The sequence below is a fragment of the Epinephelus moara genome, chromosome 4, assembly GCF_006386435.1.
Source record: "Epinephelus moara isolate mb chromosome 4, YSFRI_EMoa_1.0, whole genome shotgun sequence".
In the NCBI taxonomy this organism is placed as follows: domain Eukaryota; kingdom Metazoa; phylum Chordata; class Actinopteri; order Perciformes; family Serranidae; genus Epinephelus; species Epinephelus moara.
This window is the reverse complement of record NC_065509.1, coordinates 15820539-15836520: the sequence shown is the minus strand read 5'-3', so window position 1 is coordinate 15836520 and position 15982 is coordinate 15820539. Positions and strand designations below refer to the sequence as shown.

General features: G+C 44.0%; 1 protein-coding gene across 2 annotated transcripts in view; it reads right to left on the bottom strand.

Moving 5' to 3' along the window:
• Positions 1-15982, bottom strand: part of ebf1a (EBF transcription factor 1a) — a 56583-nt gene that overhangs the window by 18429 nt on the left and 22172 nt on the right. For both annotated transcript variants that reach the window (XM_050042406.1, XM_050042407.1), the window contains exons 7-10: positions 8292-8373; positions 6614-6755; positions 4088-4218; positions 1393-1519 (exon numbers count right to left, since the gene is read on the bottom strand). In XM_050042406.1, the coding sequence (XP_049898363.1) occupies positions 1393-1519; positions 4088-4218; positions 6614-6755; positions 8292-8373 (482 nt within the window). The remainder of the gene's footprint in view (positions 1-1392; positions 1520-4087; positions 4219-6613; positions 6756-8291; positions 8374-15982) is intronic.

Sequence of the window (15982 nt, the reverse complement as noted above, 5' to 3'; positions counted from 1 at the left end):
GCAGTGGCTGAAGTGAAGTGTGTGAAGAGTAGAGCTGGGATCTATGCCTTGACACGGTTGACTGTGTCACCGTGAAGGTGCCAGCGCTTGGCAAGCAGCGGCACAGTGTGTGTGTGTTCAGCTCCCACTGGATGACCTCTTGCTACCCCTCACCTGTTGAGATTCTTCTATGTGCCTCCGTAGACGCCAAGAGGCAGAGAGAGAGGGGAGAGAGGGGATAAATTCATCCAAAGAAGCAAGTTTTGAATAAGTGAATGCGACAAGGGGAAAGAGTGGAGGGCTGGGAAGAGATAGGGCGTTTATGCATACGGTTCCCACATGTCTGGCACGTTAAAAGGCTGCACACACACATATGCACACCTACACACACTTATATACACACACAGCTCTATGGGTTTGGCAGAGAGCGGGCTGTTGGACAGCTCTGGCATGGCAAAGGCTGCCCACCCATCTGCCCTCTGTCTTAGTAATGCAGTTACTTGTCAACGTGCATGTGTGTGCTTGGAGTACATTCACACATACATACATACATACATACGTGCAAACAAACACAGGCGGCCTATGGCAGCCTTTCCCATAAGTACACAAACAGGGAGTCATAATTATGACGCATGGACATGGATTCTGTCCATGCACAGTAATTAGGACACACACAAGATGCAGGAAATGCATGGCGGCGATGTGACGCACACGCTCTCGCTCAATTGTGATTTTGTCAAATGTTGGCAATTCCAGCCAGGGCTTACAGCCTAAGTCTATCAGTGGTTGAGATTACAGACAGATTTATGTGATTCACAACCTCCCTGGGGACCTGTGGCCTCGCATTGGTTAATCACCGCTTCACATTCACTCTCTCTGCCGCTCTTTTCACCACACGGCTATAACTCTGTGCCGATATGCTCTGATGTAACACTCGAGCTATTCATGCCCCTGCACTCGCCGTCAAAAATCAGGCTCTTCCTTTGTGAATCACGCCTTCGACAGGGTTAAATCTCAATAATCCCTCTAATCAAAAGGTTAAACCTCCTCCTGACCTTCACCTGCTTCATAAAAGAGGGCAAACACTTTCCCTCCTCTGATCAGGAGGCTTCTGCACTGAATTATTGAGTCGTGTTATTGAATTTCAAATTGTTTAGCATGCACATTTTCTCTAGAAACTGTGTGAGAGAAAATGACAGCTTCTGAACTGCACCAGGTTACTTTTAGCAGATACTGCAAATATACAGTCGTGATAAAACATAAAGTCACTACATGACTTCTGTTATACGATTATGTCTTTTCTATTATTTTAAAGGAAAGCTGTTTAAAATTGCATAAAAGCACCCAGCAGATAGACTGGGGCTGCATTATCTCTGTTAATTAGTGTCATTAGTAAGTGTTAGTGCACAGTACCTGTGTAGATGAAGCGTCCAGGTGTGCCTTTGCAGAACTGTTTGGATTTGTAGGACAGCGTGACCTCCACCACCCCGGGGATGTGTCTGGGTGGAGTTTGCACACGAATGGCATGGGGGGTGATCAGCTACGGAGAGGCAGGGAGGGCAGAAAGATTAATGCAATGAAACTTCATATCCAAACATGTGCTCAGGGGACTATTCTAGGCTCGCCTCAGACCTTTCCTTCGCAGCTTTTGACTTTCTTTCTTTGTATAATCAGCCTGAAAATGATGTGTTAGCGCTAAAGCCCTCAGGTGGCCTCGTAGCCCGAGGCAATGTCACTGTGAGGCTTAGGATGGTTATCAGTGCTGACATGGACTCTGTAAGAGGGGTTCAAAAGCAGTTATCTGTTTATGAATAAAACACACCTTCCTCTGCATACATCTATTACACAGTATAAGTAAACGTATAATACCCTCGTCTCTGCTGCCCCTGTCTCTGTGTCTGTCAGCTGAGGCTGTCTAGCTGCCGTTAGCCACATTAAAGCACCACTGTGTCTTAAACAGGCTCACTTATTGTGGTTGATGAGCCCACTCGCCACGTATGTCTGTGTGTGCATGCTGAAGGGTCTTTGAAGGAAAGCGGTAACAAGACAAAACACAGATGAGACCTCACTGAGTGCTCATTTTCCGTGCGCTATAGTCAACTAGCACTCAAAGCTAGCAGCGCTCAAAAGCTATCAATGCCTCTGCCAGCAGCTATCGTGTGTGTGCATATGTGTGTGTGTTGTTCTAACTGTCCCTTTCATTGCTCACTTAGCTACGCTTTCATTCCACCATTGTCTGGCCCCCACTCACCTCTCAGCGAGATAATATAGGAGCTTTTTATAGAATTATTCCTTTACTAAAGAGAAAGCTGTTTAGCTGCGCCGCTCACTGACCTTCAATTTCACACATACACTACATTTACATTTTAGTCATGTGGCAGATGCTCCTTACAAAGAGATTCATACAGTGTGGTGTGCACATATTCCAAGAAGGCAGATACTAATATAATAAAAGGCAGGAGGGGGCTAAGAAGAGATATGACAAAAATAAAAACTGGTACAGTGAGACGTGAGAAAGCAGGCTGTTGAAATTCTGATATATTTCAAAAATGGGTTTACAGTAGGGCTGCAATTTATGATCATTGTTGTGATCAATTTATCTGTCTTTATTTCCAGTCACCTGACCTCAATTGGATTCAATTTACACTGATGTGAAAGACAGAAAAGAGGAAAGTTTTTAAATTCTAAAGCTAATGTTACTTAAAATGACTTATATTGTGTTGATCAGCTCTTAACTGACTAATCAATTCAGCATTATTTTACAGCAGTGGGTCCCAACCTGTGGTTTCAGCTCCTCCCCTAGGGATCCCAATATGCTATATATGTGATGAAGTCACATGATGATCGAAGTAATAAAGAAGAAATGTATTTCTGTTGAACAAAATTCTTCTGACTTTTCTCCAATCTTTTTTGTCTAAATATTGCATACTTTCATCTCTTTTGACAAATGACTGTATATAAATATGGACAACATGTCTCCACCTCTTCTCACTGTACAAAAATAAAGGCAAGATATCCCAGATAACGGCCGCTGCCATCATTGCCATGGTGATGCCATTTGGAGCCAGTCTGCACTGTAGTAAGTGAGTGATCTCATCGGTGTTGAGGTCCTGCCGTACGACCAGTTGCGAGCTGTGCCACTGATTGCAAGCACACCGACTGGCTCACACAGCTGCCAAACATGACGTCAGACCCCCGTTTTGTAGCATCAAATAACTTATTAAAATAACTACCTAAAATAATGAAACCATCTTTGGGAAAAATTAGTCCGATGTGTACGTTTGATCTTTTAGTTTGGCCCATTATCCCATCCATTAACATGGTAAAGGTGGGGGGTTCATGACCTGTACTGCAGCCAGCCACCAGGGGGAGATCGAAATGTTTAGGCTTCACTTTTGGGGAGCTGTCATGCATCCATCTTTATATACAGTATACGTGTTAGACCCCTTAAACAAACTGAGAAGGAATAAACCTGTTACAACGTTTAAATGAACCCAAACCCAAAAAGGTTGGGACCTATTGGTTTACAGTGGAAAGGCATCTGTTTAATGTCTCTTGGTAACACCAAAAACTCGCAGTGGTGAAGTGCGGCCTGCTGTGAGCTGCGGCCATTTGACTCGATATCAAATTGCTGCCTCACCAAAAGTTGGGGATAGTTTAAGCTGCGAATTGCGGCCTGAGAATATCCACAGCCAGTCAGTAAACAGAGTCTTGTGACTCCTGTGACATGTTGACCTATGTTAACAAGAATTTCTTCCTGCCTGAAACACATGAGCACAGCTCCTGGCTACAGAAAATTTTTATTATTGTGGCAAGCTGCAGTTTGCTGCTGCTTATTTATTTAATTTTTTCCAGTGTAAGGATGCACGCACACAGGGCTGCAACTAATGATTATTTTCATTGTTGATTGATCTGTTTTTATTTTCTGGATAAATCAATTAGTGGTTTGGTCTATAAAATGTCAGAAAACGGTGAAAAATGACAATCAGTGTTTCTCAAAGCCCAAGATGACTCCTCAAATGTCCAATTGTATGGACTAATGGATTAATTGTTGCACCTCTATACACACACACAGGCTTGTTTTTCAGATGACTGGATGGTGACTAACCTCACTCCAGACCAGCATGGTTCCAAAGATGACCTGCAGGCCGTCAAAGAAGTTGTCCCCGATGATGATGACGGTAGCGCCCCCTGTGGTCCAGCCTTCACTGGGGCTGATGGCTTTGATGCTGGGGGTCGCTGCAAGAGTCACAGACAAAATAGATTAGATGCTAACTAACCTAATGACAGCCCATAAAGGTCTTTGCTATCGGCATAATGTACAGTCCCTTCTTCTTTTCACACACACGCACAGACACACACACATCACATCACCTCTCTCCTCTCTCCCTGGGGTCGGGGGCGAGCGAGGAATACTAATCAGAGTGATTATACGCACCCCGTTATTAAACATCACCCCTGCCCTGTGTGTGAGGGCAGCGGCGGTGCGCTTGTTTTATGACATGTGGCAAAGCGTGCAGGCGTGTAAATGTCAGGTGTGCTGAGTGTCTGATCAAAGGCCACGCGACCGGGGAGCAGAGCAGAGCCAACAGTAGCTCTGCCCTCGGAATACGCCGCCTTCATTAACCAAATACTTAGCTCTTGCTCAGCTGTCTGTTTCACATATCTGTGCAGCTACTGTATCTCAGCGCCTGGCCACTGAGAGTCTGACCACACAGGGTCATCTCTGCTCCTGCCTGGATATCTGTAATGCGTTTTGTAAGCTTTCAATATTTTCTCTTAAAACATATTCTTCATGTCTTATCGGACAAAGTACACAGAATAACAGAAATAATAAACCACATTTCCAATAACTGGTGTTCAGTGTGCTTTCTGACCTTATCAGTTGGTATTATGGACTCGGAGATTACTGGATGTGATTGAAGAAAAGAACAGCATTGGGAAAATACATGTTTATACAAGCTAAATCTCCTCTCCTTAACAGATATGCAGCTTGTCAGACATGCTGTAATTCTGTAAAGCGGCATAATCCACTTTAGACTAGGCTGACTTTTTTCCCCCCGCAGCCTAGCCTTTGCTCTTTGCCTGACTCCCTGTTCTGTTGATCCTCCCCAACAAGCTGGAATGATATTTAGCCCCCCGATACGCCTGCAGAGATCAACGTTCACCAAGCAGCAATCTGTGGCCGTAATCATGGCCTAAGATGCCTCCCTTTTCACAGCCGCTGATATTATGTGCGCTCCATGTGCATGTGTGTGTTTGTGTGTATGTGTGTGTTTGGATTAACCAGATGGTGGAACGTGAATCCATGTGATAGGATTATACTTTGGGGTGTTCCTCGGTGCCATCTGTTCAACTCTATGCACTGCTCATCTATTACCGCCTGAAATGGGCCCCCAAAGTTGTGTATCCTGCACACAAACTCAGCACACACACACACACACACACACACACACACACACACACCAGAAACAAAAAGAAACCGCTGTCTTCATTCTTATCATTTCATCTTCTTTTTATACAATCATGCACTTTTACCCCTTCCTCTCATCGCCCCTACATCTCCCCCCTTTCCTTCTTTCTCTCCTGTTGTTCCTCCTTCCACCCGCCGTCATCAGGAGAGTAGAAAATCAGAGAAGAGGAAATTCCCAAACAAATCTCTCTGACACAGAGAACATCTGTTAGTGTACTGTGTGTGCTCTCCTTTCAGTGTGAGATCCAAGTCTAGCTGACGTCTCCAATATGTCTCGTCTTTGTGAACTTTTCTAATTGTCTGTGAGACCAGTCGCGGGGACAAGTGGTCCACCTTACCTCTGGAGAATGGTCATTAGAAAGACTTAACCATAACATTCAATCTTAATGCAATCTACTGGAGGCCATCATGTAAATCCCTTCTTAGTTTTTTTGTCATTATCATCCCCGAGGTTGACTTTCCTCAAAGAAAAAAAAATATGTTTCTCTTATTCAATGTCTGGGAAATCGAAATGAGAAAATAACTGGATTAGGGACTTGGGAATCAGTGCGGGCTCCTAAATCATGTGCACATGTCATTATGAAGTATTAAAGGTTTGGGTCTGACTGTGCATGTGGGGGTGTGTATGCGTGTGCATGGGCTTTTTCTGTGTGTGTGTATGGGTGTGTTTGAAAACCTGAGGGATGGGGAGTGATGGAGGGCTGGAGGATAAAAGCAGGTCTCCGAGGAAATAAAGCCAGTGTTGGCTTTAAGCAGAACAGACCTCATAAGACACATAGTGCTTATGCAAGGCAGAGTAGAAGGCCCAGAGGCAGAGACCTGAGGGGAGCAAGCCACAAGGGAGAGACAAGAGACTCACTAGCTACCACTCTCTCCTCTCTTAGCTTGAGTTAGAAACCCTACAAGGGAGGAAAGTGAGAATCCAGGAGGAAGCAGGAGAGAGATAAGAAAGACAGCAAGAGAGCAGGCTTGAGAGGGATAGAGCGCAGACAGAAGAGGGGTTGAGTGTGGAGCCAGACAGGGGGGAAGGGGGTGAGGGAGAGAGAGGGAGGGAAGGGGAGGGGAGGGGAGGGGAGGAGAGTTGAAAAGAGAGAAAGAAAGTGAAGAAGACAAAGAAAGCTCGGCGAGACAGTCTGGGTTTTTTGTTCCTGCTTTTAATACCGTGTTCCAGGTAGGACGGTGTTCCTTCCGATGGGTCCAGTCTTCGAGCTCGGCGCCCGTGTTTTGAGTTGTTGTGCACAAACATGTTGTCGGAGACGGCCAGGACATGACCCTCTACGCTCACCGTAGTCGACACTACCACCTGAGAAAGGGAGAGACAGATGGTAACCATGAAACCAAAATTAGTCTCACTTTGATACTTGCAAATTACACACCTAGTAGAGTACACGTGTTTATTCTAATTATAAACTGGGAATTATGAATTCCTGGAAAATCTAATGTGACTCACAGACTTTTATTTTGAAGGGAACATGGTAACACTTCCAATATTATATTTCACATTTTTCCTAACCTTCCTAAAGACCTGTTTATATAGTTTAAGAAAGTAAATATTTTTTAATGTAGCATTAGTGCACAGGAAGTTCAGCACCTGATTTATTTTACAAATTTTACAGCATGTTGGTCCCCAGGAAGTGCGCCAGACTTTAAGGCCAATTTGACATAGTGGCCAAGCTGTGTAACTACAACCCTCGGGTTCATCATGTGATGCAACAGGGCCCAAAATGACTTTTTCCTGTCTCTTACACTAGGAAAGAGATGTCTGTAAATCAGTGGATACATTTTTTTCTTCAGAATTTGTTACATTTGGTCCAATTACATTTAAAAGTCTAGGAGAGCCGCATGATTTAATCATTTTATCCCCATTCAAGTTAGTGGAGTGCTAAAACACGTAAGCCGCTCGACTGGCAAAAGCCTCTAGTGGGCCAAATTATGTGAAGGATCTGGGTTATTTTAGACCCAGGAACTTGAACCTTTTTGGCTTTGTGCACCACTGAGCAACTTTCATAGGAATTAATGGGGCCCTGCCTCCAATGCTGTATCTAGTTCTCTTTATACATCCATGGTATGTGTTGCAAACCTTAAATATTTGTTCTAGACTAACTCTGTTTGATTTTTTTTTTTACTATAAATGTGACGTTGAGTTATTTTAAACCCACAATAAAATATTTTTGGTTAGAGCAAAGACAAACTGTGAGCACAAAACTTATCTTATCACATTATTAACATTATACATCAAACTTGTTAGCAAACAGCTGCCTATTTACACATCGAGGAGACAAAGAACAGGAGTTGTGATCTGGTGAATGTAAATTCAACATTAATTCTCCAGTTCGTTCTGTTTGTGGTCTCCATTTACTCCTGAGGGGAATAGTTGGCTCTTTTGTTGCTAATTGCTCCACTGTGTTTACCTGCTAGCTGCTAACTTTGTCTGTTTGGTGCTGTACAAGTAGTGTACATTGAGCTTTTTTTAAAATTGAAAACAAGTGCCTGCTTCAGCTGTAAACGACTGTGAGCAGTGAGAGTGAACCAAAATATTAAAGCTTGCTGGCTGGAAAATTTTAAAGTATGTTCAGCTTATTATGAGCATTTTATTTGTCTGTAATGTTAGTGCATACTGTGCTCTCTTTCTCTCTTGATTCATCCCTGGGAAACCACTCATTCAGCATTTATGTGAGAGAGACCCTGTGAAAGCTTTGTTTCTCTTCAAGTGCTGGGAGGTAATGCTGTTGCCATGTCTGATGCCTTGCAAAAAATTTTATGAAAGACAGTCCCAGGAAGTGTGGTCCTCGTCCTCTATACAACACACACTGTACGCGTGCAGGCAGTTGCATCTCACCTGAAAACGCCTCATGTCTCGAGGGTTCCCTGCATTCTTCAGGCAGTTCTGGTTACACTTCAGGAAGAACTTGAGGAAGAACCTGCATGTGCAGAGAAAGAGAGAGGCAGAGAGAGATATGAGTTAGTGAAACCGCAGCTGTCTGTCAGTGAAAGTACAGTATGAGCTACTTCAATAAAACACAAGATACAAATAAAACTAATAAAACAGCACTGGCAGACAAGGCTCATACACTATCCCACCCTCATCCATCAGTTGTTTATGACAAAGGGAGTTTTCTATGTAAAAACAGCTCCGGGATATTGAGTAAGATGCTACCTTGTATATCCATCTCCGAGCTGCTGTCACAGCTTGCCATAAACTCACCGGGGCAGACCCCCCCCCACCTCCCAGCTGCAGAGCCGTGTGACGGAGGTTGTGCTGTAGCTACTATGCAGCACAGTGTTGCCATTCCTGCCTCTCTCAATCTCAGTGTGAGAGACCACATCAACAGCACCTGCCATGCATTATTAATAGGCTGAGATGGCAAGTATGGCTACCCACATCAATACTTAATGAGGGAGGGAGGGAGGAGGGAGGGTCGGAGGAGTAAAGGGGGGAGTGTGTGTAGGGGGGAGCACCGGAGGCCTGAAAAGCAAAAAGGGGACGGCTGACAATTTATTCCCTAGCCCCACCCCGAGGCTTTAAGCCTGACAACTTCTTCTTTAACTGAAACTACAGTACTGCACATCTCTCTGCTCACCCTTCTGCATTGTCTGTCTCTCTGAAAAGGAGAAAAAAAAACCTATATCAAATGAACCGCGAAAATAAACAGCGCCATGTACAAATAAACAGGAACCCTCAAAAGGGGGAAAATAAAACTACAACATTTCCCGGTCCCCTCCCCTCCTCCTCCTCCCTTTGAGGTAGCTCAAAGAAGTGCTGACAGCTGAAACTGCTTACAATACAGATCTCCACCAGCCAGAGAGAGAATCACTCCTTTGCTCAGCTTTTCTTTCATATGTCTTATTTTCTACCCTCTGTTCATTTGTTATGGCTAGGATTCTGCACTGGGCAGCGCGTTTGGAGCCAACTGCCTTAGATATAATCATGCACGAGCAAACGCATCACACACACACACACACACACACACACACACACATGTCAAGAGACACACAGTAAGCAGCGGCGTGCCTTGGACAATTGCTTCATCTAGAAAGAGAAAAAAAAAAGGCAAAAAACAAGAGCGCAAAGAAGATTAATGGACAGACCAGAGTTCTGTCTCATTTCAAGGGCCAGCTTACTGCTGTGCGCATTACAAGCATCTGATGTAACACAAGAACTCGTGAATTTATCCCTGACAACTTTTAAATGCATGACAGCTGGTTAGTGGTAGACGCTCTTCTTCAAGTGAGGAAGAAAAAGCTTCTTATGATCTGAATAACAAACTGTCTTTCTCTGCCGCTCTCTTTTTTTTTCGTCTGCTTTGTTTGTGTTCTGATTTACGATCTCGCTGGCGCAAGAGGCGAAATCTGAATGAGAAGGGGGAGAGGAAAAAGGAGAGAGAGGGAGGGAGGGATGTAGAAAGTGAGAGGAGAAAATGATAGAAAGATAGACAGACGGACGAGGTGGAGAGTTTGTGAAATCGGAAAGGAGAGGCAGACCACCCTCCTGTATATTTTAGAAGCTGTAGGCCAATATCTCAATAATTCATGAAGCAGAGAGATGGAGGTTTTTTTTTTTTACAGGGGCTGTTGGACCCCACAGGCTGAGGGTCTCCCAACTTTCTTATCTCCTCGAGGTCAGAGAGCAGCCTCGCAGACAGCTGTGGACCACATCCACTTGTCCAACATACTCCACCTTCCCCACTGCACCTCCTGTTTAATTCATTGACTCCGCTCTTTTCCCCAACTGTCCTTCTCCTCCTCTTCCTCCTCCTCCTCTGAGGTATTCATAGTTGACGGATGATGGATAAGTGGGTAGAGGAAAGTAAGGGTCACCAGAGTCAGAGGTGACCAAATCAGGGGGTTAAATATTAGAGTTTGGACTGGAGGGAGGAGGAGGTGAAGGTGGAGGAAAAGTGAGACTGCGCTGAGATATGGAGTGTGAAGAAGAGACTGTAAGAGAAAGTCAGCATGCCTCATTCGCTCAGCCATATGTCAGCGTGTCCCCTCGATCTCCTGCACGCGTGGATCATCTGATTCATTATTTACATGACTTAAGGTGTCTGGAGTCAGCCGCACGGAAACATTACAAAACTGCAGCATGTTGATTCCTCGGTGCTCTATCTCATCTCCCTGGGAGCCGGGGGACTGGAATCACCGCTGCACACATTTACATGGATCAACAGAGTGTGGGTGTGTGGCGAGGGGGGGTGGGGGGGGGTGGGGGGGTGGATAAAGAGCAGTGCGTGATGATATGCAATAGCAAAGAGATTACCATAAGGATTTATGGATAATCTGATTGACAGCTGACCAGTAAATATGGACAGATAACTGATGATAGCCTATAATTCTCTCATTTACTCAGATCAGCTGTCTATTATCATGTTTTCCTCGCTTTCTAATCATTGAAAAAGATCTTTTATTGTTTCACAATTGTTGCTCTGTCTCTCATGTTGACTTGGACAACCTTTTACCCTCACATCTCCACCCCATGAGCTCAAGTACCCCTTTATTAATGACCACACCCGTCATTTTCCAAATGTGTTGTAGGTATACTATGAAGGATTTGTGGATAACTGTTGGTAAACAGTATTGCCAACACAAGTGAAAATGAAAGCCAACCCCGGATTCACACTCCCATTCAAACGAGCTTGGTCCACTTGGTGTTTCGCCTCGTTATATTTGTGTTTTTTCGGCGCCATATCCGCAGTTTTCATAGCTTCCGTTTGGATGCGTGCTGCTTACGGTCTGGCACCAGTTTGCTACCATTTAGTAAAGTCCCAGCCTCACCTGCACACTGTGCCCATGAACGTCCCTAACATAGCAAAATAAGAAGAAAATAAGAAAATACAGGCAGAGAACGGGGTCTCTGTAGATAAATACACCTTGAACAAAACAAAAAAAAACATGGTGCAATCATTTTTTTCAGTATTTTACAACTAAAAAGTCTATCTTTAGTTAAGTTTGGTCAAGTTTGCATCATCCATCACTTTTAGCTAACTATTTGAATTGTTTATTATCTGGAGGTGTGCACCGGGCAGTCAGCTTACTGTAGCTGGTAGCTTACTGGTTATTGTGATAATAAAATCACTAAACATCTGCATCACACCCATTTATAATCCCATTTGGATGCTTATTTTCCTCTTAAACACAAAAATATTAATATATTACTATTTTTATTTACATATTTTTGCTGCTTTACAATCTTTTTATGTACCCCCTGACAACTGCTTTACACAATGGCACAAAGATTTAGTTCAATCCAGCTTTTAAAGCAGAAAGTAGTGAATGAAATCAGAAATTAGCTTTGACAAAGTATGGTAATATTTTATTAATCCCTATCTTGAGAAATTTGGGGATTTTAACACACAAAAATTACGCGTGTTGATTTTTAAGAGTACATCTTTAAATATGACTTTTTAAATATGACTTTTTTAAGCAATGTGGAAAAGTGGAAAAAAAGCTTTGAAACTGCATTTATATCAGTATATAGTGAGATGAAACATACAGGATATTGATAAACAGTTGAATGAATAAATAAAATGTGAAAAAAAAAAATAGAAATCTGAAATATTTACATGTGGGGACATGCATTCTGAAGGTTTCAGACTCAAACAAATGATGTTGCAAAACTTGACTTGTATCTTAACTCTAAACATTTTCAGTTTTCTCTAGAAAATACTGTCTTCTGCATACATTCTTGCTTTGATTATTGCCCCCTCTACCTTGTTTGTATTTGAGACTCTTGCTGGTTTCAAGCTGTTTTACTGTGCAGACTCCACAGCTACAAATATTACCACTGCAAATTGCTGCGCCGGCTGGATTAAATGAAATAAAACCATTTTGCTCTCACGTAATTACCCCCAAATCCAGGAATGGCTGTGGAAGTGAATTTGTGTAAATAACTGCTTGGCCTCTTGAAGCCTCATGGCATAAATTTGCAACGGCGAAAACGAACGAATAAACACATGCAGCCGGTTGCCGTAGTAATTTAATGATCTCACACTTTCATCATATAATAACGGGCATTATTTGTCACTTTGGAGCAATTAAACACAAAATCACCCTCTGCCCATAAAAAACAAAACAAGGAAAGCAATTATAACACAACTTTTAAGTAATCCCTGTAGCATCTAAATATTATTACGGTGGTGATAAAGATTGTCTAAGCGATTAGCTAACAGCAAGGAAGCCTCCGAGGGACAATTCTGTTATATTTTCTAATAATTTTCCTACATTAGCAACAAATGAGGTAAAGAGTTGTTTTCCTTGTCAAATTTAACATGGATAACTTTAGAGCTGTGTGGTTTTATCTTCCTCAGTAGTTCTAGTTTATTCATCTTTTCAGCCTTTTGTTTCACACTGTGCTGTACATCTTTGTGCCTCATTTCTTTATTCTCCGCCCCTCCTCTCTCTCTGTTTTGCTCGGATGCCGATGCGCTGTAAAAATGGCTGAGGGTGATGCCATAACTCAGCCCTCTCCTCTCCGTCTCCCTCCATCCATCTCTGCCGCACAGATCATCTCCAGAAGAAAAGCACTGTGTCTGCCTCCTAATATGCTTCATGAGGTGTGTAATTCACTGTGCTCCGGAGGGGAGCCATTTGTCTCGGGGGTTAACTAAGTGACACAACAGCACTTCCCCATGCCTGTTACCACCGTGGGACATGTTGAACTAATCTAGGCAGGTAGAGGAATGGGAGATCCTGCACTTCAGCTATTAAGCATTAAGATTTGTTCAGGAAATCGATCCTAATGAAGTCAGCGGCAAGTTCAAATTAAGTGTAAATATTTGTAAGCAAATATAAAGTTACGGCGCAAAAAAAAGGGCTGACAAAAAGGCGAGCAAACTAAAAGTGAAGTCTGGCGCTCTCAGAGAATCAAATGTCTTCCTCAAGTCCTGTTTTGTGTATTTTCTTTTCCTCCCCTTGTGTTTCACTTCTCGTATTCTTTCTTCTCTCTGCAACTCTTTCTTTCACTCTTTCCGCTATGCATCACTGACACTTCAACCAAGAGCCTGACTGGCTTGTTTTCGTGGTGACCTGTCTCCCTGCCTGCAGTATATGTTTAAGCGTGGAAGCACACACACACATGCACACATACACACACTAATTTAGGGAGATTTATGAGGGGGGCCTTGCACCAGGAGCCATGCAGGCTGACCCCACGGGTGTAGGGGGGCACTGGGTGGGGGTGGGGGCCTGGCTCCATAGGGGGGAACATTAATAATCCAGAACCAGGTCTGTCTCTGGGCCTGGCCCTGGGCCTCGGACACCAGGCTGTAACAGGCTGCAGTGGCCCAGTTTACTGGGAGAGAAACATCCAGTTCAACATGCCTCACAAATATCAGACTGATAGATACAAAGATACCTTGACTTAAAAAAGACAAAACATAAAAGAAAATATGCAGAAACACACACTGAACACACAGAAACATAGGGGTTGACAGACAAAGAGACCATCACACGCACACACTGCGCTCCATTCCTTTGGAGTGCTACTCCTCAAAGTAGCAGCGAGCACCTCTATATTGCCCTCATGTCTATCTTAAGTGTCATGATTTATTCAAATAGAACATCTCACTGCGCTGAAAAATTCATTTCCAGCTCGCTCTGTGCATCGTCCCATCCTCCTCCTCGTCTCTATCTGCTCATGTCATGTCAGCTGAATTTGCCCCGTTGTTAAATATTTCTTAGAACAAATGGACCCTGGAGGAGGGAGACGGTGGGTCAGGGAGGATCCACGCTGTGCCTTCGCCGCTAAGGGAGAGGCCCCACTTGGGAGAGATCGCTCCTCGCTTCCCCCTGGAGCCGGAGCTCCAGTCCCAGCTTGGGGACAGAAGTCCCAGAGACACTTAACCAATTGTGTTTCATCCATTTGATCCGAAAAGGATCATTCAAAATTCAACTGAGAAATCGTGCAGGGAGCATTGAAAGACAGGCAATGAGATCTCTCCTGCTTGCAGGAGTGTAGGAGAAAGGAGTGCTGGGTTCAACAACTTGTAGCCTGATAACGTCGCTACCTGTGGCCTGAATTCACACCAGAGCGCCGTGGAAAAAATGCAACCAAATAAACATCTCTGCATGTGTGTGTGTATGTGTGTATGTGTATCAAAGCCATGATGAATAAGAGGCTGTCTGGGTGATGGACAAGCTTGGCAGGCGGTGCTGATTGAAACACTTCCTCTGTCGGGGCCTGGCCCATTAATCTGATGGAGACAGAGACAAAGAGAGAGGGAGGGAGAGAGAGAGAGGGAGAAAAGCTCCAGGCCCCCGGACCATGAGAGTAATGAAGGGTCCTGGTCCCTCTCACCTCAGTGCTGTCCTGCCATGCTGGGACACTCTGCTACCCTGTCCAGCCCAAGCCCTGCCCTCGTGGGACTGACCAGTGAATAATGGCCCTGTCATCAGCCTGGGTAGACGCCGCCGCACAGCCGAAGGGTGTGTGTGACCGCATTTAGGTGTGTGTGTGTGTGTGTGTGTGTGTGTGTGTGTGTGTGTGACCGCATGCTTATGCTCACCCGCATGCCTCCCCGCGCAGTCATTTACCCTAACTGTTCTCCTCTCTACCTTAGTTGAAGACTGATGTATTCATATTGAATAGTGTTGATTTAAGCACATGTTAAACTTAATGCATAATGCATCGACTATATATAGCTTGATAAAGAGCATTGTGTCAACCTGGGACCAGCCCCATACATTGTGGGGATGAATGTGCCGCTTGCAAAAGTTCTTTCTTTTTGTTCCATTTAAGCACCGTATTAAATCATAACTATGACTGTGACTGTACACAGGCTCAAGGTTATGTTTCTAAATGCAGCAGGATCAGAAATCAGAAACTTAATTAGTGTGCCGTGTTTGTTCTCGGGTGAAAAGTTGTTCCCTCCAATGGGTCTTGAGGGAGGAATATGGAAGCAGAGAATGGGAGAGAAAATGTGAGGACAGAGAGAGTGTGTGTGTGTGTGTGTGTGTGTGTGTGTGACGGAGGGAGATTGATACTGAGCAGAGACGTATGGCTTGGCGGGTGTGTGCGAGCATGTGTGTGTGTGTATGTGTGTGTGTGTGTGTGTGTGTGTGTGTGTGTGTGTGTGTGTGGACATGTGCACATGTGTGTTTTGGCCTTGCATCCCTCTGTGTTTATCAAACATATTACAGCTCCTTCTAGATTCCTCACCTGCACACCCCCAGCCTGCTACATATGGCCCACCAATCACAAAATAAGGAATCATGCATATATTAGCATAGCTAATGGCCTACCCTCTCCATTTAATATGCAAATTTCCTGAAACATTACTGAATGCCGTCTGTTCTAAATGAATAAATTTGAATCGCAATTAGAATAATCCTTTATAATTAATGAAAACTGTCAATTTTGGTTCATAAGTAATTTGATTAAAGTGGTGATGGGACACTTATGAAGTTCATCGGGCTGTGAGGGGTGTGAACACACACTCGCACGCATGCATGCAAACACACACACACACACACACACTCACAAGCTGCATGACAACCAACAGCAGGTCCAGGGCTGCATTATTGATGAAGATGATT